The following is a 24,997-nucleotide window of genomic DNA, read 5'->3' as shown; positions in this document are numbered from 1 at the left end:
ACTTGTTTAGGGAGGATTAGGAGTTTTGGCCTTGGAGGGGGTTTCAAAAGGTTTCAAAAGCCTGTACCAGGCCTAGTCTCACTCTCTGCCTGCCTGCAGATCAGGATGTGAGCTCTCAGCTATTGCTCCAGCGCCATGCCTGCCTGCCTGTCTGCCTGCCTGCCTGCCTGATGATCATGGACTAGTCCTCTGAGACTGTAAGCAAGCCCCCATTTATATTATGTTTCCTTGGTGATGGCGTCTTCACTGCAATAGAACAGTAACTAAGACATTGCCCATGCTGAGATTACAGGGTCTATTCACACCTGGGTTCTTATTTGGATGCTGGAGCACCGTACATTCATGTCAAGTACTTTTCTGACTGAGCTATCTACCCATCCCTTCAGTCTCCTAATCTTTTAAGATATAGGGTAACGATGGAGCAGGTTCAGAGAATTTAAGTGTCCCAGTAACAACACTGCCTTAAACAGACCTAGCTGGCCAACCCTTGGAGTGATGCCTTCACAGACCCAATCCAGCCTACCTCCTAAAGGAGGATGGTGTACAGTTCTTAGGAATGCTTTGGTCTGTCACACAGACACTACACACATATCCTTTTTACTGACATTCTTCATAGACTCCAAATACCATCAGCCTTGGGCTAAATATTTTTTTTTTAATTTCAAGATAGTTTATTTTTCAAAATGGGTCACAACATTAGCTTTTGGCCCATTCTGCCAAATGTACAGGCTACAAATGCTTGCTCAGCAGCTGAGGGGCACACGTTAGTATCCTGTCTGAAAATCCATAAAAATCCATATAAAACAAATATTCAAAGTTTCCATAGGAACACAGGTGTGCCCCATCTCCTAGTCTTCCATACTGCATCTGTATCCATCTGTGCCAACTCCTACTCTTAAAAAGACATTCCAAAACTAGCAGTAATTTAGTTAGATGGTTCCCCCAAACCCCTTAATTCAAGCTAAACTTTCGGGTAGGCGCTACAAGAATGGCATCTACACATTGGCACTAGCAGAAGCACAGGCTGCTGGGTGACGGTCCAGTTAAATGACCCATACACTCCATCATTTACGTAATACATGAAGGTGTGCTCACTAGACTCATCTTAATCGTCTGCGCCTGTCTGCCTCCTTCCATTCGATCTTTTTTTTTTTTTTTTTTTGGCAATGGCATTGACTGCCAGTGTGAAAGCTGAGGCGACACAGTCTCTGCCTGGCTCGGCTGTAACTCTCCCTCCAGAGTCTGGTGGGAGGTACTTGTCCCTCTGGGTTGATAACACTGGTGAGCTCTTCAAATTTAAGATTTGTATCCTCAGGTCTAGGAAAACCACCACCAATATCAAGCAGACACATGCTGAAACCAACTCGGTTCCCATGTCAAAGACACAGCCAGCATCTGAAAGGGCCTGGACTAAGGTCGCAGGATCAGTACATCCACTCCCCTTGTGGAAGCTGAAAAGCTAAATAAAATTTAAGGAGGCATTTTTTTTTCAAAGATAAAAAAAAAAACAAACCAATGTTTATGCGTGTGTTTTGCCTGCATGCGTGTCTGAGCACTGTGGGCATGCAGTATCTGTGGAGGCCAGAAGATGGCATCAGATCCCCTGGTTCTGGAGTTACAGCTGTTTGTGAGTTGACATATGGGCACTGGGAATTGTACCAGTGGAAGGAGCAGCCAATGCTTTTAATCTCAGGGCCATCTCTCTAGCTCCTCAAGGGCATTCTTGAACAAATAAACATAACAGAAAACCCCCCATAAATGATTCAGAGAGACAAGAATAGTGGTGTTTGGTGTTTCTTTTCCAGAATTACAAGTGTGGAACAGTCTGGAGGGATACCCTTCACCCATTCTCATTTCCCTTTGTTTCTCTCTGCAGGGTCTCATGAAGCTCAAGTTGGTCTTGAATGTTCTATGTACTAAAGGCTGAGAATTTGAATGTGAAAGGAGCTTTAAGGTACCAGCAAGGAGAGAGAAAGTAAGCTAGCTGTTTGGGAGGAATTTCCTGCCCCTAGAATCAAAACTGTGCCTGAATGTTAGCATCCTGGCCGTCTATAAACACTGTCTTCCTCATGACCCTGCTCTTCCACCTTCCCACTATGGGCGCAGGTTAAGAAGTAACCTGGCTGCTGAGAGGAAAGAGGCCATGCACCCTTCTACTTCTGACCTGTACATATCTCTGTCTGTGTGAGATCATGGATCTGTCTTGCCTGTTCATGCTGGAGAGCTGCCTCTTCCCTCAGCATGACTCTGACCCTCTAGTGCACACATGTACCCATCACACCATCAAATTCTCTTTGCAAACTCTAAGAATTGGACAGCACCAATAATGCTAGGTACTAATTAAGACTAGAGGATGCTACAGATGGCCAAGGGAAGTTCAGAAAAATGAAACCATTGGCTCTCAAATGCTGGTCCAGGAACCAGTCCAGTCCTTGTGTTTTTACTGGTCCTTGGTACAACTGGAGAAATCAGAATGTGAAAAGTTTTGCATTACTCTGTTTTTTTTTTTTTTTTTTTGGCATGGTTTCTCTGTGTAGCCCTGGCCGTCTTGGAACTTGTACTGTAGGCCAGGCTAGCTTCCAACTCAGTCTCCTAAGTGCTGGGATTAAAGGTATGAACCACCATGCCCATCTTGAAATCATCCAATTTTTAAATTGTGAGATTATACCTATCCTATGTATATGAGATATCAAAATGCCCTTTCTTTTATAAAATGAACTGAGAGAAGGTGGGATTTGAAACTAGATATTTTGGATGCTTTCCTCAATTCACATTACACTAGTATCTTTTAAATGATTTTAAAATAACTGTAATTTAAGCTTCAAGTTTATTTATCATTTATTTATTTAGCATTGGGATCTTTCCCCAGCCCCCATCTTTAGAGTAGCTTTTAACACCTGGGCTCAAGTCATCCTTCTGCCTCAGCCTCTCGAGTAGCAAGGGTTACAGAAATGTACCAACAAGCCTGGACAAAAATCATTATTATTTATAAGTATTTGGAAGTATACCAGGTATACCAGCATTCAGGAGGCAGAGGCAGGAGAACCACTGCAAGTTTAAGGCGAGGTCAGCCTGGGTTACAAAGTGAGTACCAGGCCACCCAGAGCTACATAGAGAGACCTGACCTACAAATAAATAAAAATAAGGACACACACACACACACACACACACACACACACATAATATCTCAAACACATATATACATAGCTAACTCTTCATGCTACCTTACATGGGACTAAAAAGTCCAATTCCTATACGAATAGGTGATAATTTATTGAAGCAGATTGGAAAGAATTGCTGTTTCTGACTCAGCTCTGCTTACAGGTGGAAATCTTGTCCAAAATTTTAGTGCGGCATTTAAGGTAGCATGTCTCCCCCTGCTGGAAATGGTGTTGGCAAAATAAGTCTTGAGCTCCAGGAGTACTAGAGAGGATTCAAACTGCTAAGACCTGAAACCCAGAAGAATCATGCTTCAAAATCTACTCTCCATTAACAGGACCTTAGCCAACCAAGAGTCTTAGCACAATGACTGAAGGCCCCAGGCCACAGGAAACTATCCATATAGGGGCCAATTTACAGCCCTGGGGAATCAATAAAGGAAAAAAAAAATAATGACTTGGCTACCTAACAATATTATCTACTTTCATGGACTTCTTCATACAGAATCATAGAGTAAAATAATCATAAAATTATGTCTATCCATAAATACCACTGATCTTATTTTGAAAATCAAGTAGTTAATACAGAATGGCTGTCTGCTAATATGCAAGGGAAATCTTGACTTGTTTTCCCCTTTTGAGGTCCAAGACAAAGCCATTCCTCATGGTTCTGCTTATTTCATTTATTCATTTCTGCCTGTATGCATTATCCCACTTTTATCTGTGCTTAAAGCTTTACCTAGTTTCTTCCTCTTTCAGCAATGACTTAAGCTGAGTAATTTTTTTCTCCCTTGCTTTTGTTGATTTGTTCACTTTTTCTGGCACTTACATTCTTTCATGTTGGTTATTAGACCATTTTGTTTCATGTTGTTAAATCTTTAAGGTGTTTGCAGGCAAAGATCGTTTTAGTCAGGGGCAGTATGTTAGTTAAGCTCAGGCTTTGCCGCTGTGTCATGGGCACAAACTTCACTCCCCTAGTTTATAAACTAAGGACAACAGCACCTACGCCATACAGTTGTTGAGGTGTCCTGAGAAAATACATGTGAAACTACAGGCTCTTAATGACTTGGATAACGGTTAGCCACTGTTTGCTTTCCCAAACAACAACAGCCTTACACGGGGTAGGCGTTCAACTATTACTTGTTGGGAGGGCTCGTGCTAATAAGTACATTCCTACTAACAAATTAGTATTATCTGCGTCTGGATGAATGGTGTGACTAACTATGACCTTTTAAGCCGCTTGGATTACCAACGCAGGGACCATTGGCCACCTAGATCCACACGTCCAGTTTGGCACTATTTGCAAGTGCCAAGAACATGCGATGATCTTCGCTGCCTAACAACAAAGTAGCCATCGGCTGCACGCGGTCCCTGGGCGATTCTAACGCCGCCTGTAGCCGCAATATCCTCATTTTGTTTGAACCGCTCTTAACTGGAGTGCGGGGCTTCCAACTGTCAGCCCAAGCTTGCTGTCTGTTGGTTGTGAGGCACCACCCCTCTTAGGGGTTATGCTGGGGGTTTGTGCTTCCCTTTCCCAGGGCCGGGCGGGCAGGACAGACGGGGGGAGCATCGTCAATACAGCCTGACCCTCCCACCGCACGCACGGGGCAAAGCGAGCCGAGCGTCAGCCGGCTCGAGATCACCGCACTAGGACACTCCCTGCTTCCCGTCCGTCCTCGTCCGCCGTCTGGAGGGTTGACGGGAAAGCAAGCCGGGCGACAGGCGTGGCAGACACGTGAGCGCGTCGCGGGGACGCCGCGCCCGGCTGCCTCCCACGCTGGGTGCCGCAGCCGCCACAGGCCCGGCGCGTCCACTTCCGGTTCCCCACCCGTGACGGCGTCGACGGGACACGCCCCGAGGGCAGCTCCCCCAGTCCCCCAGACGAACCCCGACTCCTGAAGCCGCTACCCGCGCGCGGCCTTCGAAACCCAGTCACAAGCGCTCGCCCTCAGCACAATCACGCGACAAGATGGCGGCGGAGCCTGAGGCGGAGCCGACCACAGAGAGGAGCACCGCTGTGGAGAGAGCGACGCTTTCCCCGCAGTCCTCCAGCCTAGACAGAGGAAGTCGGGGCGGGGCGGGAGGAGGAGGGGAAGGGCGGTCCTCCGAGCGCCCTTCTAGGAGCACGGCGCCGCCGCGCAGTCTCCGTGGTGCTGGTTCCCGCCGAGCCGGGTCACGTGACCGGAGGAGGCGTCCGCGGAGGCGAGGGGGAGGAGAAATGGGCGGGAGGCCTGCGGGACAAGCCGGAGACCCGGCGCATAAAACCGGGTTGTCATGGAGTCGTGGGGACCGGCTCGCGCATGCGCCTGCTGACCCGCGGGGCTTGGTGGTGGTGGTGCAGCGGCGACCCTGGCCGTAGGTGAGAAAGGCAGGGCTCGCTAAGCTCCGCGCACCGTGGGGGGGTGGGGGAGGACCTGGGATGGTGACACTTGGGAGGCTGGGACCGGGAGCACTGAGAAAGCAGGTGGGAGCAGGTGGAAGAGAAAGGAGAGAGCGGAGTGGACACAAAGGAGCGCCAGGACTTGGGGAGAACGGGGTGGAGGGGCGCCACATATTGGGAGCAGAGGGTTTGGCCATTCCTGGCTTCCGTTTATTTAGTTGGTTTGCTAAATTGAAGGGTCGGGCCCGCCTGGGAAAGGGAATCTGGGGTGAGGCAGAGACGGCGTGTAGGGAGGGGCCTGTGTGTGGGGCAAGTGGTGTGAGTCCCTTGTAGGGCACGTGTGCCCTGGCCTGGCCCTGGATGCCATGGCTCCTGCGGGAGGAGAGCCTGAAGGCCTGGCGGGCTGTAAGCAGAGGGGCCTGGGAATGGGCTAGTTGGTGGGCATGAGGGCTGCTTACCGAGTGAGTGAGTGAGTGAGTGAGTCCAGGTGAGTGTCCAGGACCTTCATTTAGGAGCTGTGCCCAGACACAGGTGCACTGTCTATTCCAGAGGCCTGCGGTCCCCGACTTTAGGCCAGCTAGCCAGGCATGGTGCCAAGGAGGGATGCGAGGAAGAAGGTGGATAGTGCCAAGTGAGAAGTCAATGGTTAGTGGGTGGGTAGGGCAGTTTTGATCTGGACCCAGGACCCAGGCCGGAGCCAAGCTCTCTTTATTGCCCAAGTCCTGGCAGTAGGCATTGCCTGGGCATTTGCCCTGGAGACTGGTGGTATGCCAGGCACAGCATAGTCCTGTGGTCTGCCCAATTCTGCCCTGTTGAGTTGGCAGGCTAGTTGATGCCTGGAGGGTGTGCATGCTGCCTGGCACAGATGTCATGTGGGCTGGTGCGAATGGATAGGTGGGCACTGTTAATGTGAACCCCCCTCTCAAAGTGATCTGAGGACGTTCTCTGATCACATGGCCCCCTCAAAATGATGAGGATGGAGAGAGCCATGGGAAACCGTGTGACTGTGTGGAAGTCTTTGACATGACTTTTTCAGCCAGTTTTGAGAATGGGCAGGAGTGTGAAGTCAGAGAGTAGGCAGGTGCAGTTTTTTCACCATTAAAATACACATTCTCCTGGAATGGTATTTCTGAAAATGCAGATCAAAAGATAATAATTTCGGAGAAAACCTACAAATAAACTTGTAACTGGGGTTACTCGTGGTTTTATGGCTGATAAAGACTTTACTTTCTGTGGCCTTATCACTTTATTCTATATAAGCCTTTGCTCGGGCTTTCGCCTCACACCTCCGTGCATGCATGTCATACATGTGACACATTTAAAGGGAACGTGAGCTCTCAGGAATGTTGCCAAGTAGCTATAAAAGGAGAGTGCTAAAAGCTGCAGTTCAGATTGTTTCCCTGTAACCTTTGGATCGTCTTTTTCTCCCCAACTCAAAACTCCCCAGAGATAGTGGGTCATACCAACTTTTAATTTGGTTGGTATATTTGTCCCTATGGTTTCATCTTAGAATAAGGGTATATATTGGACTAGACCTGAAAATTAGATCTTGAGGTGTTTGGAACTACCGTACTCAGGTATTTTGGTGATTGCTAAACTGCCTTGGCTTTCAGACACTGCCAGCCTGAGATTTGTTAGAATTTAGTATTCTCTTGAACACCTCACCAGTCTGTTGCAAAGATGGAAACAAAATGAAAACAGAGCCAGTGACCGGTGAGGTTCTAGAGTCGTGAATGGCTCTAATGTAGGAAGTGAGCAATGGAAGTAAGCCATGGAGTACTTCTGAGAATGTTACCGGGTACCAGTTGACTAATTTCCAATTTGAATTTTACTGTATACGGCCCACATTGACAACATGTACAGTCATATGAGGCCCATTTAGGGTCGCTCTGCTTGCTTGGGAGCATCAGTCCTCTTGCAGAGTAAGTAAGTGAAATGCAGGGGTCTGAGATGTGTAAAAAGTGGCTTCCCACCATTGTTGGGAAGCAAAGAGATGAGGTGACAGGTGAAGATTGTGTAACCCACTTTCAAATGTTTGTAAATATCTAACTTTATCGTAAAGTAGTGCTGAGGAGGGATGAAAAAAACCCTCTTGATTTCTTGAGTTTCTAGGTTTTTCCATTTGTGTGGTCCTGTGCTTAAGGGGTGCTGGTGGGAAATGCCACCCCTCTGTTTTTCTATCCAGGGTTTCCTCCCATGTGTTATGTGTGCGAGCCCACTCCCTCTCAGAGAAGGGAGGTGGGTATAGCTCTTGTACTCCTTCCCACGTGGGCTGCCTCAGCTGGAACACTAAGGCTTTTTTCCTGCTTAAACTGAACTTTTTATCAAGAAGAGACGCTTTCATATTTTTAATTCTTTTTGCATCCAAAACAGACAGTTGGCCATTCTAAAGTCAATTGTGTATGTTTTGTCGTTTTTATTCCCAGTTGCCACCAATTCCCTAGGATCTAAAATTTTAGAATTTAACAGATTACAACTTTAGTATTTCGGTTCTGTAGTCAGCATTACCCTGTCAATTCTCTGTGAACCAGAGTAAATTCCTTTGTGTTTTTCTGTAGCTCCACTGACTGCATTTTAGTAACACGACTCACATTTTAGTAACTTTTTTCTGTCTTGTCACGGTGATCACAGAAGACTGAATTGGGATTCTTTCTCTTAAATGCCTGTAAAAGTGTATGTTTAGTTAGATATTAGAATTCTCAGATTCTTAGTCATCTGCACCTGACATGACCTGCCCTTCTAATGTGGATCAACAGCTTGGTCAGGCCTGCCTTAGCTGAGTGGCATCTGGAAGCCACATCAAGTTCCATTTTAAAGACAGCCCTGTTCACTTCTGAACAGTATTACTTTGGGAAAATTACACTATTCACATTTGTTGGGTTTCATACAAAACTATCCTGCTTTATAATTAGGGATACCGTTTTATATTTTAGTCCAGGCTATCAAACATCGTAGCTGTCAAACAGAGAGACATTGCCATTGTATAGTGCTCTGTTAAGTGTGACAGTGCCATTGCTTATCATTGTGTGTGGAGGGTAAGCATGTGACTGGTAGAAGAGTGATATGACATGAGCTGGATGAGGCTGACAAACCTTAAATGAGTTAGATGTGGGGCAAAATGACTTTCACTTGGATTCACATTTAGCATTTACTCCCATTCAAACCAGTTTGTGTCCCTTTAGTCCCCTGCAGTTGTCTGTAACAGTGGTCTCAACCTTCCTAATGCTTCGACCCTTTAATGCAGTTCCTCATGTGGTCACCCCCCCATCCATAAAATTATTTCATTGCTACTTCATAACTGTAATTTTGCTACTGTTATGAATTATAATGTAAGTATCTGATATGCAGAATATCTGATATATGAACCTGTGAAGGGGTCATTTGACCCCCAAAGGGGTCAAGACCCACATGCTGAGAACTATTGGTCTGTACATATGTGAGCAAGAGGTTACTCAAGTATGCATGGAAGCATGTGTCTCCTGTTTCATTTCACCAAGAGGCTTCCCTCTAGTGTTGCTCATCAGGTCCTGAACTAGCAGAAATGTTGAGGTATGGTACTTCAGTTAATTCAGGGACAGCGATGCTTGCCTGAGGTGCGAGGAACCCTGAGTGGATTTCGAGTTAAAGCATCTCTGGGCTTTGCGTATGCCTGCCCAGTTTCATCACTACTGTTTTCCTTGGTGGCACCCTGTTTTCTTTATCCCCAAAGTGTCCCTCGTTTTTGTTGTTTTAAGACAGGATCTGGCTAGGTAGCCCTGGCTGGCCTAAAGCTCACTATATAGACCAGGTTGGCCTCAGACTCCCAGAGATCCACCTGACTCTGCCTCCTGACTTCCTGGAGTGTGCCACCTCTCCCACTGCTCTTTAGTTAATATCTGCAGTCTTTCCAGCGTGTGCGATTGCAAGGCCTGTCTGTCCTGTGTGTCTACTCTCCCTCCTCTTCCCCCACTCCCATTGTCAGTGCGTGGTTGGGCTCCTGCACTATGCTCTGGCATCTTGGCCATTTGCTCCTGCATACACCATGTTCTTTCTCCTTTCAGCCTTCCCATTGGCCTGCAACACACTGACAGCTCACCTATAACCTTTGATGGCACTAATGCCTGCTGACTCCTCCAGCCACATGGCTCTTTCCTGGTGCTCCAGACCATCAGCCCCACTTGTTCGTAGCTCCTGTCAATGTAACCATCAAGTGTATGAATACTTGGTTAATGTCTGTTCCTGTCTCTCTCCAGATCACAAGCTGCAGGGAGGATACAAACATGGTTATTGTATTCACTCTGTATCCTCAGTCCAGCACAATGCCTAATTTATATGGGCACTTATTACATGTTTTTTTCATGTATACATGTGACTGAATGTAATGTATCTGAGCTTCATTGCAAAATGGGATTATAACTGAGGAGGAGGGTCTTGTGAAACTTAAGAATAACATTAACAGCAATGAATGTTACATACCCTTATGCAATATAAGCACTTACATTGAAAAAAATTTATTTTATGTATATGAGTGTTTTGTTTGTATGTCTCTCTGTCTGTGTACCACTTGTGTACCTAGTGCCCACAGGGCATTGGATCCCCAAGGACTAGAGTTGTTGTGAGCCACCATGTTGGTGCTGGGAATCAAACCTGCTCCTATTGAGCCATCTTTTCAGCCCACCTCTTAAAAGCACTTTTTAAATATGTTTATACAAAAAAGTTTTTGCTTTTTTGTTGTGCTCAAACTTAGGCCTTAAGTATACTAAGTAAGCATTCTACCACTGAGCTGTACCTTCAGGCTGTAGAAACAGTTTTGTGGGTTTCTTTTTTTAAAATAATTTATTCAACTTTTATTTTATGTGCATTGGTGTTAGATCCCTTGGAATTGGAGTTACAGACAGTTATGAGCTGCCACGTGGGTGCTGGGAATTGAACCCCGTTCCTCTGGAAGAACAGCCAGTGCTGTTAACTGCTGAACTCTCTCCAGCCCCCTTGTGGGTTTTGTTTTTTAAATATTGTTTTATGTTAAAAAGTAGCATACAGGACTAGTGAGATAGTTTAGCAGGTAAAGGTGCTTGCCACCTGACAACCTGGGTTTGATCTCCAGGACCCACAAGATAGAAGGATAGAACCAACTCCTCCAAGGTGTCTCTTGACCTCCACACATACATAATGGCACATGTGTGTTCATGTAAATGTATACAGATAACACATACACAAAAATAAATAAATGTAAAAACAGTCTTTTGAAGTAGCATATGTGTGTATATGTATGCATGCATGTATGTATGTATGACTTCGGTTGTGCTCTGCTCAGTACTTCATTCTAAGAACTGAGAGGTTCATTTGAGAAACGACATGCTGTGAGTGGTGGTACTAGGTCACCATCCTGCAGATGTGTACTGGGAAAGCATGCCTTGCTGGTTGCTGTTACCTCTCCTCTCCTCAGGGAGGAGGGCAAGTTTATTTGGTTACCCATTCCAAAAAGCCGAATCAAATGTCCCTTTGTTAGCAGTTCACAAAGCTTCCACTGAATGTGGTTTGTGTGCCTTGAATTTGCAATGGAATTAGAGGGTAGTGAGGGGATGGTGAGTCTCCTTTTGGGTGGAAACCATTCTGTTTAGTAAACTTGAAGCCTGGTCAGTTGAGACAACAGTGTAGCTGAAGTGGGTGAGGCTAGCATTCTTTGCCCTTGTTTTCTTCACCATTTGGCTCACCTGGTTCACTCTCAAGGTAATGACTTCTTATGTAATTGTTGTTTTTCATAGAGCAACCATACGCAAAGACTATTTGTGATCCAGATTCCAGCCCACTGAAACATGGAGAGGAAAATGCCATCCAGAGAGAGCCCTCGAAGACTCTCTGCCAAGCCAGGCCGAGGCACAGAGGTGAAAAGAGTAGCTCGACCGCTCGGCGTGGTGGCTCCTGACTCAGACAAGGACTCTGGTTTTTCAGGTTAACAGTATCTTATTCTCCTACCTTTTCCGAATGATTTGCATGAAAACATTCCTGCCTGAAACTCATTAGTGTAAAAAAGACAAGAAGCCTTCGTGAATCGGATAAATAACTATCTTGGCTTTAAAAATAGCAATTCTGAAAACAATGGGGTGATGGTGGTAATTCTGGTATCTTATGGCAGATACCAGAATCAAGGCACTATGGGGTTAGTCCTGAAAAAGTAATTTGATGTCCTTTTCTTTCATTTTAGGCTTTAAACTTTTGATCCTATATTTCAAACTGCAGTTACTAGAAAAAAAATATTTAGACATGGACTGGAAATATAGTTCAGTTGTGGAATGCTTGCCTAGTATGTAGGAAGCCCTATTTGGATCCCCAGCACTTTATAAAACTGGGCAAGCTGGCACATGCCTGCAGTCTCAGCACTGGAAGGTAGAAACAGGAGGATCAAAAGTTCAGGGTCATCCTTAGCTACATTTGAGTTCAAGGCCAGTCTGGATTACATGAGATCCTGTCTCAAAGACAAGTGTTTTTAAAAATACTCAGAATTCTGTTACATTAACTCCTTTTCATGGCAGGAAAAAGGAAAAATAAAATACTACCGTACCTTGTTGCCATGTAGCAGCGTGAAAGTCAGTTAAAAGTAATGCAGTCATGTATTATGTAATGAGAAGCTGATCTTTATGGGATGCTTATCCTTGTGTGAACACTAGGGTGTACTTTCATAGACCTAGATGATACAGCCTGTTATATACTTAGGCTACATGGTACAGTCATCATCTCAAATGTGGCCTGTCTTTGGCTGAACCATCTTTATGTGGTGAGTGACTATCACTTGTTAAGATAACACTTCCTATACTTAAAAATGTTTCCTTCAAACAGCTTTTCATAATAACTGAACTCTTTGTGTTTGAACTGTGAGACACCTGGCCCAACTGTGAACTATAAGAAAGTAGAACAGAGCCTGGAGAGATGGCTCAATAGTTAAGAGCACTGGCTGCTTCTGCAGAGGACATTAGTACAGTGTCAACACCCACATCAGGTGATGCACAGCCACTTATAATATAGTTCCAGGGGATCTGACACTTGTAGCCTCTGAGAGCACTTGCATGTATGTGATGCGTGTATAGACAAATAGGCACATACACATAAAAGAAGATAAACAAATCTTTGAGCGTGTATAGTATAACATGCCTTTAATCCCAGGACTTGGGAGGCAGAGGCAGAGGCAGGGGGATCTCTGTGAGTTTGAAGCCAGTATGGTCTACATAGTGAATTCCAAGACAGTCAGGGCTACATGATGAGTCCCCATCTAAAAAAAATAAAAACCAAACAAACAGCCTCCACCCCCCCAAACCAGTCTCTTCTTTATCATCATCATCATGGTCATTGTCACCATCATTATTACTTGCTGGGATTAAAGGCATGCACCATGACATGTGGGCTCAAAAAGACAATCTTTAAAAAAATCAAAAAGGGCTAGAAAGATGGCTCAGTGGTTAAGAGCACTGACTGCCTTCCAATGGACTGTGGTTCAGTTCCCAGCGCTCACATGGAGGCCCACAACTGTCTGTAACTTGTAACTCCAGTTTTAAGGGACCCGACACCCTCACACAGACGTACATGAAAGTTAAAAAAACACCAATGCCTATAAAATAAAAATAAACTATTAAAAAATAATAGTAAAGCAACTTTTATTGATAGTCATTCAGAACCTTCCCTAGAAGGGCTGGCTGCACCCCCAACTCAGCCTCGTAATTTCCTGCTGAGACTCTCATTTCTACATTTCTACGGCTGAGAGTAGTGGCTTGAACTGCTCTAAATATTGAATCAGTGTCAACATTTTATTGTCCCAGGAGATTCCCAGGATGATGCCAGGGGATTCGGGCTTACTATATCCTGAGAATGGAGCTTTTTCTAGGGAAAGAAAGAAATATAGGTATTTCCTAGGCTCCAGAGACAATTCACCCATATTACTAACTTATACTGCTGCTGTTAGGAAATCTAGGACTCTCCCCTTCTTAGGTTGGTACATTTTTTTTGTCTCAGAGGCATGCTGAATGAGACGTTCAATTATAAATAGACTTACTCAGAGGGTGACAGCACTGACCCAGGGATTAGAACAGAGGAATTAATGTCCTGCCCAGGGCCAGGACCGTCCAGGGAAGGGGGAGCCAGCCTGAAGCACTTTGGGTTCCCTTCTTGGAATGTAGTCACTTCTAGGCTTGTCTCAACATGAGGTTCATCTGAAACATCTATTAAAGATTTAGATTCCTAGACCCTCCTAGAGATTCTGGTACTGAGGCTGGGGAAAGGCCTGGAAAGTGGGGCCTGTAAAACAAGGTCGAAGGTCTGGAGAACACTGAAAGGCTTTCTTCTCTTTCAGTATCACATTTGCTTTTGATCTGTTTCTAGACCATAAGGTAATGCATCCACATAGTAAAAGTTTAGACACTTGGGGAAAGTCAAAGAAGAAAATAGCTTTACCCATAATCCTTCCATATATAATTCCCAGGACCATTGGGTTTTAGCTCCTCCTCCTAAAGTCTTTAACTTCGTCAGGCCAGTTGTTTTAATACACACTGCAATGTTGGGACACAAATGGTATTAAAAATGACCACCCTCATCCCTCTTTCAGAAGGTGGTTCCAGTGAACACGGGTCACTCTGGGGGCAGGTTCCAGGGATGTGGTCTCCACCTGAATTATTCCAGTTACCTTGGATATGATGAAATTCATACTTGATCTTAGCCAAAAGGCTGGCTGAGAAGCACTTCAGTAAAATTTGCAAAATCAAGATGGATGGTATTTTCTATTTTAATTATTTCCCCAAATTTATTTTGAGAAATTTCAAACCTAAAGAAAAATGAATGAGTCCCCCACAAGAAAGATACTTTCTTTTAGATCCACTACAAATTTTCGTTTATGCTTTATTTATATCCTTCCCTACATACTTGGGCTTAACTGTCTTGTTTGAAAAGTAAATTTTAAACAATTAGCATTTCATCTTTAAATCTTTAGTGTGAATCTCAGAAACAAGGACATTCCTCTGTATAATTATAATGCCACTATTATACCCAAGAAAGTCATCTGCAATTGAGTTCTCTCTAACTGCAGTCTATTTGGATTTTTCCTAGTGACCCAGCAATGTTCTTACAGCGGTTTGCCATTGTCTTGTTGTTTTGGATCCAAGATCCATTCAGAAGTGTGCATTGTATGTAGATAGCCTGCTTTTTAGTCTTGTTGAATCCAGAATAGCTTTCCCATTTTTTTCTTTCCTTTATGACATTGATATCTTTGAACAAGACAGGACTGCAGTTTTATAGAATGTCCCACATTCTGGATTTTCTGATAGCTTCCCCATTTTTTGAATCATTAGAACACTGCATTGTTGATGTTGTATATTTCCCAAAACACAAGAAAAGTGTTGTTTTTTTAGATATTTGTCTACTTATTTGTATGTGTGTGTCTCTTCATGAGTTTGCGCACTACTTGCATACAGGTGCCTGTGGGGGCCAGCAGAGGGCATCAGATCCCCTGGAACTGGACTTACAGGAGGTTGTGAGTCACCTGATTTAGGGACTAGGAACTGAACCTGGGTCCTCTGTGAGTGCTCTTAACTTTGAGCCATTTTCTCCAGTCCCAGTCTCAGTTTTGGTAATACTCTGATCCTCTGGTTAAAAGGTACTTCACACCAGATTTCTTTATTGTAAAGAAAGTTTTTTAGTTGGGCCTGGTGGCACATATCTAGAATTCTAGGTTCTAGGGAGGCTGAGCCAGGTGGCTTACAAGGTCAAGACTTGCCTAGGTTAGAGTGAGTTTTGGGCAAGTATGGGCAACTCAGCCTCCGAGTGCTGGGATTTTAGGCAGGAACCACTCGACCTGCCTTCCAGCAAACTTGACTGGTGTTTTAGCATCCACTGACAAGCTTTCCTTGAACTGGTTACCACAGTAGTGATTTAGAAGTTGTGATTTATTAATGCTGTCCTTTTGCCATCAACTGAACCTCTTTGTGAGGAAGCATTGTTCTTCCTCTAGTCCTTTTTAAGTATCACTCTGGATTTGTAGAATTCTGTAGTAATTCAGTTTGTTGGTTCATTAACCTCATATTTCTGTTACCTACATTGTCTCAAATTTGGCCAGTGACTTAAATTTGCCATTGTCTCAGTTGACACCTTCTCCCTCTGTGTTTGAGCACCTCTTTCATTTTTTTGGGACAACAAACTGTCTAGGTTCATCTTGTGCCTTTTTAGCCAAAGACTAGCTTTTTCTCCAAGCATACTGGTTTCTTTATGTGTAGAGTGCATTTCTGCTCCAAGATCAGGAGTTACACTTGTTTCTATACTGGTGGTTCTGGTCTGGTAGTGTGTCAGCAGTATTCATTTGGATTAACTGTTCGATCAAGGGGAGGACTCCACCAGCCATGTCTTTTGAGAAGTGTCACTAGACATTCTGAATTATACCTGTTGAAAATACCTTTCTGATCACATTGTCTTTGCCAAGCTGCACAAATACAAGGTACAATTATTTAAATTACCTTGAATTTGTGATCCTTCTGTCTCAGCTTCCTGAGTGATGGAATTGTAGGTGTGTGCCGCCACACCTGTTTTTTCTGATCTCTCTTTCTTGAGGTAGTGCTCATGTATCCCTGGCTTCAAACTCACTATGTAGCCAGAGATGACCTCCAATTTCTCATCTCCCTGCCTCTATCTCTTGAGTTTGAGTGGAGGTATGCACCACAAGACCTAGCTTATGTGATGTGGAGATGGAACCTAAGGCTGTTACATGCTCAGAAAGCTCTCTGTCAACTGAGCTGCACATTGGTGAGCATTTAGAATAATCCCAGACACCTCTGTAGCAAGGTACAACTGTCTCTTGGTTTCTTCTGGCAGGTATCTGGCTGCATTCGTTTTATGTGGAATTAACATAGGGAGAACATCTGTTTTATTTCCCATTACCATAACCAAAATATCTAACAGAAAGTTTCGTGTTGCTCACGACAGTCTCAATCCTTAGAGGCGGAAGGTACAGCAGAGCTGTTTTGTGTGTGGAGGTAGAAGTGTGCAGCAATGGACCAGGAGGAGAGAAAGCAGGCTCAAGCGAGTCAGAGCCTGGTATTGTAAGACCCCCGGGAGCTCAGGCCTCCAGGATCTCAGCCCAGGACCTCGGTCACCCCAATCACCAGGCGGATTCGAAAGCTTGATGCAAACTGCACGAGGCTTTATTATAGTTGTTTAATGAGCTAACCCCATGTTAGCTCGGGCCTTCCATCCATCCACCATGGCGGATGGCTAGGAAAGACAGCTCGAAGCGTCTGCATAGAGATCTTATAGGGCAGCGTAATGGGAGTGTCTAGGGGTATGCACAGGCTCAGGATTGGTGTGGATCCAGGCTTGGAGGGCTTGCCCTGTGTTGATTGGTCAACTGGTTGTTATGGCTCATAGGCCCTCCCAGGGTGATTGCTATGCTCTGTGCATCATTGCTGTGTGCTTGTCTGTAAAGCATAGCACCACCAGCTAACTTCTGATTGATTCCTTGCCACGAGGCAGGCATCTAACCTTCTGGTGACTAAGACAAGGTCAGACAAGCACGTGTTCGGCTGTTATGGCTGCCGAAATGGGGAGCTGGTCCCTTCAGTATAACCTGCCTAGGCCTGCTCTCAGCCACCTACATGGCCTTCAAAATAGAGCCACAAGCTGGGGATCAAGTGTTCAAAACATGGGCCTGTGGGAGACACTTGGGTTGCAAACCACGGCAGCACTCTTTTATCCCCTATGGTGCAGGATTCCCAGTAAACTCTCATGTGTTCAGGACATCAGCAAAGTAAGTGGTGCTTAACAGGGTGGTGGGGGCAACAGAGAAACACTTTAGCTTCAGCTTTGACAAGTGCCTTACTGTTTCTTTTCCTGTCACTGTGATAAAATAAGTAATCAGACAAAAGGAACTTATGGGGAAAGGGTTTATTTCAGCTCACAGTTGAGTTCTAGTTGATCATGGCAGGAAAGTCATGGGAACTTGAGGCAGTTTCTTACCTGCGCCCACAGTCAGGAAGCAGAGAATAAGGAGTGCTAGTGCTCAGCTCACGGCCTCTTTATATACAAGGAGCCTGCTCAGGGAGTGGTCCTGCCTGCAGCTGAGTCTTTCCACATCAATTAACTAATTGAGATAATCCCTCACTGACATTCTGAGAGCTTGATCTAGATAATCCTTCACAGCTATGCCTGGAAGTTTGTCTCCTAGGCAAGTGTAGCTTCTCCCAATAGCTAGCACTAACCATTCAATCAGAAAACTCAGGACAAAGCTTTTCATTTTAACATGGGTATAAATTTTAATTGGCTTTGCTTTTTATACATTAAGCATATCGTGCGGTTTCCAGAGCCTCGAAAGATCTTAATTCTGCCTTGTCAACAACAGATTTGAAAATTAATTACCTAGTACTGATGAAGTGGCTCTCTAGGTAAAGTCACTTGTCACTAAGGCTGACAGCCTAGTGGCAGAGAACTGACTCTCACATATGCAATGTGGCATGCACGTTCCCCCACCTCCACACATGTAAAATGTAACAAAAAAAGTTGTTAAAATAGTAGACCAAAAGCAATCATCTCACTTTGGAGTCTTCAACTCATTTCTCATGTGATCTGGGGATGAGTGCTTTCATAGGAACCCTGACTGACTTGGGGTTTTTTAAGGGTTTGAAGAAAGCCAAGCAGAGCGGTTAGGCTTTTGGAGCAGGAGGGATGGTTGTTGAACATCCAGTGAAATTTCTGCCTAAGAGAACTCACAGAAACACTTATCAAAGATGTTCCTTTCTGTTTCAGGGAGTCCTTTCTGTTTTAGTGGCTGGGTTATGAGCCGTTAGCCTAGAGCGCATATGAACTGACCGTTTTTTTCTGCCCAGCAGATGGGAGCTCAGAATGCTTGAGCTCCGCAGAGCAGATGGAGTCAGAGGACTTGCTGAGTGCTTTGGGCTGGAGTAGGGAGGACAGGCTGAGGCCGAGCTCCAGAGCCGCAAGCACTGCCTTCCCTGCGCTGTCCCCTATGGTGGTCATGAAGAACGTGCTGGTCAAGCAGGTGAGGAGGACCAGTGGGGCCCAAAGACTGCAGATGAAGGTTTCTGCACTTCTTGTGCAGACACTCCCGCTGTGCAGGCAGGGATTTCAGAAGCACCGGAGCCGCGCTGATGTGGACCTGCCTCCCAGGAGATGGTGTCGCCTCAACTACTGATGCTGTTTGCTCTTGTTTGTTTCTTTGCTTTCTGATTTAAATTTCTTTCTTTAAGATTTACTTTATAAATTGTGTGTTTGTATGTGTGTTGTGCAAATACTCTACCCTGCTTTCCTCTGATCTGAGGACACCTGAGCTCACATGTACACACACACATACACAGAGATCGAGAGAAAGAGAGAAATGCCTAAAAACAAAAAACAAAAGTACACAAGTCAGGACTTACGTTCTAACTATTTTATCTTTGTATTTCTAGTTTTAAATGGACCTTTGACCTGCTGTAGTAATGCATAATGGAACCAAGCCAAAAAGTCACTTAAGTGGTACATTCTAACATGAGGCAGGGTTTAGGGAAGAAATAAAAGGCTTTTTTTCTTTGTTTTGTTTTTTTTTGTTTTTGTTTTTTTGTTTTTGTTTTTTTTTTTTTTGAGACAGGGTTTCTCTGTGGTTTTGGAGGCTATCCAGGAACTAGCTCTTGTAGTCCAGGCTGGTCTCGAACTCACAGAGATCCGCCTGCCTCTACCTCCCGAGTGCTGGGACTAAAAGCGTGCGCCACCACCGCCTGGCAAAGGTTTTTGTTTCTTTGTTTGTTTTCTAGTTTTTTCAGTTCTGGGCACTGTGTATGTTAGGCAAACATACACCATTGTACTACGTCACAGCCCTGGGATCCTCTTTTTACATTGAATTAATTTGGGAATTTAGGAGTATAAAACATGTTTGTAAGCCTGCATGGTAGTATACTCCTGTAGTCTCACTCCTGGAGACATAGAGGCAGGAGGATTCCAAATTGGAGGGCAGCCTGGGATACATAAAGAGACACTGTGCCAAAGACAGTTCAAACAAACAGACATAGCAGGAAGGACACCTTTGCTTCGGTAGCAGAGGCCGTTTCTAAGCTAGAGCCACACCTTGGTGACAGGGCAGCTCTGTGGGCTAAGAATGGCAGGGCCAACAGGGTCCTCACTGTTGACTGTAAAGCTCTGTGTAGTTTGGACTGAGTAGTTATTTCCTAGATATGAAATATTAGTGGATGAAAATATTAGTTAGGTTTTAGGGTTTGAGAATGAGAATTCATTCACAAAAACTTAAGTTAGAATAGAGAAGTCTGAGGAATGGAAAAGTGATTTAAGTCAAACAACAATTAAACTTAGAGTAATTTACTATGAAAATAGATACAGTTCTTGCATTAACAAGTATATTGAGAATATGGTTTTAGTGTTGACCTTCCCATCTTAGCCAGAGGTTATAAGAACATGGCTACAGCAGATACTACCTTAGTATCTGAACACTGCCTGGTCACTTCTGAAGAATACATACTGAGGTCAGCAAGGAAGGCAGCTGGTAAGTTCTGAACAATCATTTGATGGCAGGAAAGTCATGGGAACTTGAGGCAGTTTCTTACCTGCGCCCACAGTCAGGAAGCAGAGAATAAGGAGTGCTAGTGCTCAGCTCACGGCCTCTTTATATACAAGGAGCCTGCTCAGGGAGTGGTCCTGCCTGCAGCTGAGTCTTTCCACACAGCTTTCCTCACTGAAAGGAAAGAGCATAGAGAGGGAGTGGGCCCAAGTGAGGTCACCTGCCAGTGCTGCCCGGTGCCTTTGGGTGTCTTTACCCTGGGCTGTTTCCCTCTCTGGTTCTCTTTTACCTTTCTTGTTGCTCCTTGTGGCTGTGTTGACAAGCCACGTGTGTTGCAGACTGGGGTGGCTGCACCGGGACATGCAAGAGTGACACGGGGGCACAGGACAGATGGCAAGTTGCTAGGCTGGTCAGGAGCCAGGACACTCAGTGACAAGCTAGCCTCTTCTGGATTTCATTTGGTTTTGGGGTTTCTTTGTTTTGAGACAGGGTATCTAGTAGCCCAGTCTGATCTTGAAATCCTCATGTAGCTGAGGATGAGTTTGAGCTCTTGACACTCCTGCTTCTACTTCCTGAATGCCAAGATGATGAGTATATGCCACCATGCCAGGGCTTATGTGGTGCTGGGTCCAATAGAGGACTCCAAGCATACTAGGCAAGCACTCCAGCAGCAAAGTCAAACCCCAGCCTGAGCTTAGCATCTTTTAACTTTGGCCAGGATATTATACTTTCTTGGTTTTTGTTGTCTCCATTGTACCTTGACTGTGCCATTATTGTCTACCTCCAATTTCTTTTTTGGAATGATAGCCCTTAAATAAAAACAGATATTTCAGGGCTGGAGTGGTAGCTCAGTGGTTGGGAGCACTTGTTCTTCCCAAGGACCCAGGTTTGGTCCCAGTGCCCCACGTCAGATGACTCACAACCACCTGTAACCCCACCTCCAGGGGATCTGACACTGTTTGGCACCATGGGCACCTGTACTCATGTGCACCTACCTATATATACATTGGCACACACAGAGACAGAATTTAAAACAAAAATAAGACCCCCAGATATTTCCTCAAGTTTTCCCCTAGGAAAACATTTTTTTTTTTGTGTTTGCCTTTAGTTTTCTCTTGTTTTTAGTATGATCTCAGATGTAAGTGGATTTCAGGTCACTTCCTCCCTGTTCTCAACAAGGGCTCCCCTGCGTACCCAAAGCAGCTGTGGCTGAGCACCCACCTTCTTTGCCATGGGTGGAAGCTGGGAGCTTCATTCTTCCATCCTGAACACAGCTGCTCTTCTCCTTTGTTTGCAGGGCAGCAGCTCATCCCAGCTCCAGTCATGGACTGTCCAGCCCTCCTTTGAGGTGATCTCAGCACAGCCACAGCTCTTTGTTCTTCATCCACCTGTGCCATCCCCTGTCAGCCCATGCCACACTGGTGAAAAAAAGTCAGATTCCAGAAACTACTTGCCCATTCTAAATTCTTACACCAAAATAGCCCCCCACCCAGGCAAAAGGAGCCTTTCCCTTGGCTCAGAAGAAAGAGGATCAAGTGGAATACCGAAGAAAGTCTGTACCGAGAGACTGGGGCCAGTCCTGTCTTCCAGTGAGCCAGCCAAGACTGGCCCTGTGCTGTCCAGTCCTTCTACCCCAGCCCCACCCAGCTCCAAACTCACTGAGGACTCTGCTCTGCAAGGAGTGCCCTCCCTGGGGGCTGGTGGGAGTCCACAGACTCTTCAGCCTGTGTCTAGCAGTCATGTGGCTAAGGCGCCCAGCCTGACTTTTGCATCGCCTGCCAGTCCTGTGTGTGCATCAGACAGCACTCTGCATGGCTTAGAAAGCAGCTCCCCTCTGTCGCCACTGTCAGCCAGTTACAGTTCACCGCTGTGGGCTGCAGACCTCTGCCGCAGCTCAGACATCTTTTCCGAGCAGAGGCAGAGCAAGCACAGGCGCTTCCAGAATACCTTAGTGGTCCTCCACAAGTCTGGTTTGCTTGAAATCACTTTGAAGACCAAGGAGTTGATTCGTCAGAACCAAGCAACTCAGGTGGAACTAGACCAGCTGAAGGAGCAAACCCAGATGTTTATAGAGGCCACCAAGAGCAGGGCTCCTCAGGCGTGGGCCAAGTTGCAGGCATCACTGACATCTGGGTCCAGTCATTCAGGCAGTGACCTAGATGCATTGTCTGATCACCCAGACATATAGCACAGAGGCGTTTTTCAGTTATTTGAGTGGTTCTTTTAACTCTTTTGCTATTACTACCTACACCTGTTTTCCACAGCCTAGTTAAGAGCTTTTCTTTCTAAACTCACGAAGCCACGTGCCAGTCCCTTGCTGATGTCCTAATCTGTGGTTCATGCACAGGTTAAGTGTGTTTATGTTCCTCTGAGGACCTCCACTTGGGAGTATCTGTGAGTCCCTTTTTCTTAGCCTGTGGGCACTTAGCTGGATCTTGGGACAAAGGAGAGATGACTGTGTGGGTCTCTTCCAACTTCCCACTCACTATCCATGATCCAAGGTGCAGTGACATGGATGAGTGTACAGTATGACATTTGTCAAACCAAGGAGTAGGTGACCTAAGGATCCCTTCTTGGGCCTCCTCAGGTATCTTAGTCACAGAGAAAAATAAGCCGATGTGTTTGTATTCTACCAGGCATCGTGCCAGTTGGGTGAAACCTAAAATGCTTTGGGCACAGGTTGTGCCTGGGTGCAAGCATTTAATCACATGAGGCTTTGTTTCTTACACTTGAAAGTCAAGGGAGAAAGGGCAGAGCCATCTGACTCACACCGATCACACCAGATCTCACAAGTAGGCACATCCTTCAGATTTTTAAAAACAGACTGATTTAGTATCATCTGGAGTTGTATGAGTTGTTTTTTTGATTAAAGGGTCAAAGAAGCCAGCATTTTTGTCACTAGCTGGAAAGTTTTGTTACTTCATGCTCGAAATAGCACACAACCTATCTTACATCTAAAACACTTGAGTCAGGATTGCAAGGTGCCTCAGTGAGTAGGGGTACTTGCTGCCAAGCCAGATGGCCTGAATTTGATCCCCTGAACCTACACAGCAGGAGAGAACCAACTACTGCAGTTTGTCCACCACACATGCACAGACACACTAGATAAGTAAATGAATATAAAGTTAAAAAACAAGCCACCATCATCATTAACATAATCAAAAGCCCGAGATGGCTTCAGTGGATCCTCAGAGTCTGATGTAAGCTTCCCTCTGCTGGGCCTCACCTGCTGTTTCTGTGACGGAAGAATGACTGTGCTCATACATTTTGAATTAAGTGAAACCCTGAGGTTAGAACAAGGCACAAAAGACCCTTCTCCATTCACATCTGAGTCTCACCCATCCCTGTGGTGATGGGGAGCCACTGTGGAAGTCTTGTGTTTGGTGTTAGATGTGGCAGCAGAGCTGAAGTGTGGTTCCTCTCTGAGGCTGGCCTTAGGACGAAGAATGTGAGGAGGTTCCAGATGACATTCTTTTCAGCTTCCCTGTGCTGGGAACTAAATGTCTAAACAGTAAAGATTCAAAGGGTTGTATCCACTTGTTCAAATTTTCATCCTCATGAAAATCTTTGTTTTTACAAATTAACCTGGTTCTGTGACCAGCATCATCTTTCTGCAGAGAGAGCCCTCGTGGGTCTTTACTAGGTCCAGAGCAAAGGGTCACATCTACTAGGAGTTGTAATTCTAACATAGTTTAAAAATTGTAAGACTCAGGTTGACTCTACTGTGTTTATAAAGACATGATTTGGATATGATTGGTTGAAAAATAATTAACTTGGTGATCTACTCTGATCAACACAGAATTCTTACCTGCTGTTTGCTTTCTGAAAGAGTTTCCAAAAGCAGAGCCAGTGTCTCTGGGCAGACTCAGCTCCTTGGGATACACTCCCCCTAAATCTGTATGGTATCGTAGTCAATTCACTCTCACTCCACTAGGAAGCTTCCTTTTTGGCAGAATGTTTGGCAGGAAAGCTGTAGAGACAGGTGCATTCAGAGCAGCCTGGGCACCAGCCATGAGTTTTACCAAGCGTTGGAAGGCTGGAAGCACTTGCTGAGAACCAAATGTACCCCACTGGAAAAACCCTCAGTGGAGAGCTATGAGCCTCTTGGACTCTTTCTTCTGGATTTGGGCTTTCATTTCCCTTCCTGTCCCCATAAAAGATGATGAAAGCCACCATAGATCTTCACTGCTGAGTGGCAGGCAGGGTTAGCACCCCCAGTCACTGCTCCTCTGTGATCTCAGAGCCGTAGCTGCAAGTGTCTAGGCTGTTAGTGCAGTGCTGTGTTCCTGGAGGAGCTGGAAGCAGATGGATTCCAGTAGAGAAGCTAGATCTTAGAAGGAGCGATACTTTGAGGTCAGAGGCTAGAGCAGCATCGGAGGAAGCCTGGAGTGGAGCGGAAAGATCTTCATTGGTCACCCAACGCTGTAATGTAAGTAGCAATGGCCTCAGTGGTGCATGCTGTAAGTCCTTATGAAGCATTGTGCAGGGCTGTTGTTTCCCAAGCTGAGAAGTCAGTTTTAGCTCAGGCTAACCCACAGGAGATCCTTTGTCGGGTTGTATTGGCAATATTGGAACAAAGGGACAGAAAGGTTCCTGGTTGAATTGGTTATAGAATTACCATCGTTTGTAGTTTACTACTGACTATAGCATCGTCTGACTTCTCTGGTATGATTTCTCAGCACACAAGTTACTCTTGCACATAAACTGAAGTGGCCTTTCAGCCACAACCTCTTTAGGGTAGAGACTATTTACCAAATGTGAATCCTTTTAAGAAAGTGTGAAGTTATTTAGAAATTGACTGTGAAATGTCAGAGGAAAAAAAAAATAAAAGTCACTTACTTGAAAACTGTTTGCATTGTAACTGCTTGAGAATTCTAAGGCCTGGGCATGTAGCCATTGGTAGAGTGACCGCCTAGTGTGTGTGAGGCTCTGGGCTCCACCCCAGCA

At 45.2% G+C, this 24,997-nt stretch overlaps 1 protein-coding gene across 2 annotated transcripts; it reads left to right on the top strand.

Moving 5' to 3' along the window:
• Positions 1 to 5,368: 5,368 nt before the first annotated feature.
• Positions 5,369 to 24,899, top strand: Cipc (CLOCK interacting pacemaker). Of its 2 annotated transcripts, none has more exons than XM_027418596.2 (4): positions 5,369 to 5,517; positions 11,283 to 11,469; positions 18,372 to 18,541; positions 21,348 to 24,899. In XM_027418596.2, the coding sequence occupies exons 2-4, from the start codon at positions 11,334 to 11,336 to the stop codon at positions 22,236 to 22,238; spliced, it is 1,197 nt and encodes a 398-aa protein (XP_027274397.1). In that variant the 5' UTR covers positions 5,369 to 5,517; positions 11,283 to 11,333; the 3' UTR covers positions 22,239 to 24,899. The 2 variants fall into 2 exon arrangements, with proteins under 2 accessions (XP_027274397.1, XP_027274398.1); XM_027418597.2 differs by lacking the exon at positions 5,369 to 5,517 and adding an exon at positions 5,587 to 5,943.
• Positions 24,900 to 24,997: the final 98 nt, after the last annotated feature.

This window comes from Cricetulus griseus, chromosome 5 (genome assembly GCF_003668045.3).
Source record: "Cricetulus griseus strain 17A/GY chromosome 5, alternate assembly CriGri-PICRH-1.0, whole genome shotgun sequence".
NCBI lineage: Eukaryota > Metazoa > Chordata > Mammalia > Rodentia > Cricetidae > Cricetulus > Cricetulus griseus.
The sequence above is the reverse complement of the archived record's forward strand: the minus strand, read 5'-3'. Positions and strand labels throughout refer to the sequence as shown.

Excerpts from the sequence above, each read along its gene's own strand:
- Cipc (XM_027418596.2), top strand. The coding sequence starts at position 11,334 with ATGGAGAGGAAAATGCCATCCAGAGAGAGCCCTCGAAGACTCTCTGCC. Across the intron at positions 11,470-18,371 it reads CAAGGACTCTGGTTTTTCAG|ATGGGAGCTCAGAATGCTTG; the intron begins GTTAACAGTATC and ends TCTGCCCAGCAG. Across the intron at positions 18,542-21,347 it reads AGAACGTGCTGGTCAAGCAG|GGCAGCAGCTCATCCCAGCT; the intron begins GTGAGGAGGACC and ends CTTTGTTTGCAG.